Raw genomic sequence first — 1550 nt, 5'->3', positions numbered from 1 at the left:
ATTTCTATCTATATACAATTTTGTAAACATAATAAAATTATAAAGAATGAGTACATTGTATACTAATTTCTACATTCTATACTTTGGCAGAACTTTCCTTACAAAGAATATTTCATAAGCGATGATTGCAAAGGCTTCAGCACATTTACATGTTAGATGAATTAATACTATTTTACTCGTCTTTTATGACATTTTGCTCCACTATTTTCCTCATCACAAGCAGCTGCAACTGGTCTTAAAATGCATTTGTTTTAAGTAATGCCCATTTTGTCTCCGAGTAAAAATTTGATTACACTTTCCCGAATCTGCTTGGTCTTGACACCATAAACAATTGGATTCATGGTCGGGGGCAGTAGCAGGTAGAGGTTGGCTATTATGATGTGGATGTGATGGGGAATAGTGTGTCCTCCAAAACGATGAGTGAAGAAAGTAAAAAAGGCAGGCACATATGTAATCACAATAGCACAGATGTGAGATGTACAGGTGCTGAAGGCTTTGTGACGAGCATCTGAAGAGGACAGACTCACCACTGCTCGAAGTATCATAGTGTAAGACACAGAGATACAGCAAATGTCAAACACACCAATCAGTAGAGCCACCATAAGGCCATAGATTGCATTGACCTTGGCATTGCCACAGGATACCTTGGCCACAGACATGTGATCACAGTAAGTGTGGGGAATAACGGTGCCTCGGCAATAGGGCAAGCGCTTGGTGAGGACAGTGAATGGAAAGATGAGCATCACACTCCTCAAGAAAGTAGCAAGACCAGCCTTGGCAATCACAGGGTTGGTGAGGATGGTGGTATAACGAAGAGGATAGCAGATAGCTACATAACGGTCCAGGGCCATGAGCATGAGCACACCAGATTCCATTCCAGTCAACATATGGACAAAGAACATCTGGACCAAGCAAGAATTAAATCCAATCTCCTTGAAGTTGAACCAGAATATACACAGCATATTGGGCACAGTGGTGGTGCACCAGGTGACATCAGTGAAGGAGAGTAAGGCCAGGAAGTAATACATGGGCCGGTGCAGAGCCTCCTCATGGCCAATGAGGTAGATAAGCCCACAGTTCCCCACAACAGCAATCATGTACATGAAGCAGAACGGCAGAGAAATCCAGACATGTGCAGCTTCCAGCCCGGGAACACCATTCAGGATAAAGAATTCAGGGGTCAGGCTGGAGCTGTTGGCTCCAGACATAATGGCTGGCAGGATGAGAGCATTTTATACCCAACAATAATGTCAGTTTTCTGGGAAAGTATATAAATAAAAGGTAAGTAGAGGGCTTAGAAAACAAACAATAGCATTAAAATGAAATCATTAAAAAGGTTTGCAGTCATTCTATGTAGTTTCATAGTCTCCTGCCACTTTTCACTTGACATGGTGTATGATGCTGACTAGTTGATTAACCAATTTGTGGTTCACCTTTAACTCTCTACAATGATGTAACAAGTGCATCAAACTTAGTGTTGACAAGATTATGGAAAAGGATAATTTTATACAATATGCTAAGACTATGAATAAGGAATATTCCAGGAATAC

At 41.0% G+C, this 1550-nt stretch overlaps 1 protein-coding gene across 1 annotated transcript; it reads right to left on the bottom strand.

Annotated features, from left to right (window-relative positions):
* Nucleotides 1-251: 251 nt before the first annotated feature.
* Nucleotides 252-1208, bottom strand: LOC102903356 (olfactory receptor 52N2). Its single transcript, XM_006991711.3, has one exon. It carries the CDS (start codon nt 1206-1208, stop codon nt 252-254), a length of 957 nt encoding a protein of 318 aa, XP_006991773.2.
* Between the last annotated feature and the right edge of the window lie 342 nt (nt 1209-1550).

Source organism: Peromyscus maniculatus, chromosome 1, assembly GCF_049852395.1.
Source record: "Peromyscus maniculatus bairdii isolate BWxNUB_F1_BW_parent chromosome 1, HU_Pman_BW_mat_3.1, whole genome shotgun sequence".
In the NCBI taxonomy this organism is placed as follows: Eukaryota; Metazoa; Chordata; class Mammalia; order Rodentia; family Cricetidae; genus Peromyscus; species Peromyscus maniculatus.
The sequence above is the reverse complement of the archived record's forward strand: the minus strand, read 5'-3'. Positions and strand labels throughout refer to the sequence as shown.

Bases quoted from the DNA above. Each gene is read 5' to 3' on its own strand.
- LOC102903356 (XM_006991711.3), bottom strand. From the start codon at position 1,208: ATGTCTGGAGCCAACAGCTCCAGCCTGACCCCTGAATTCTTTATCCTG.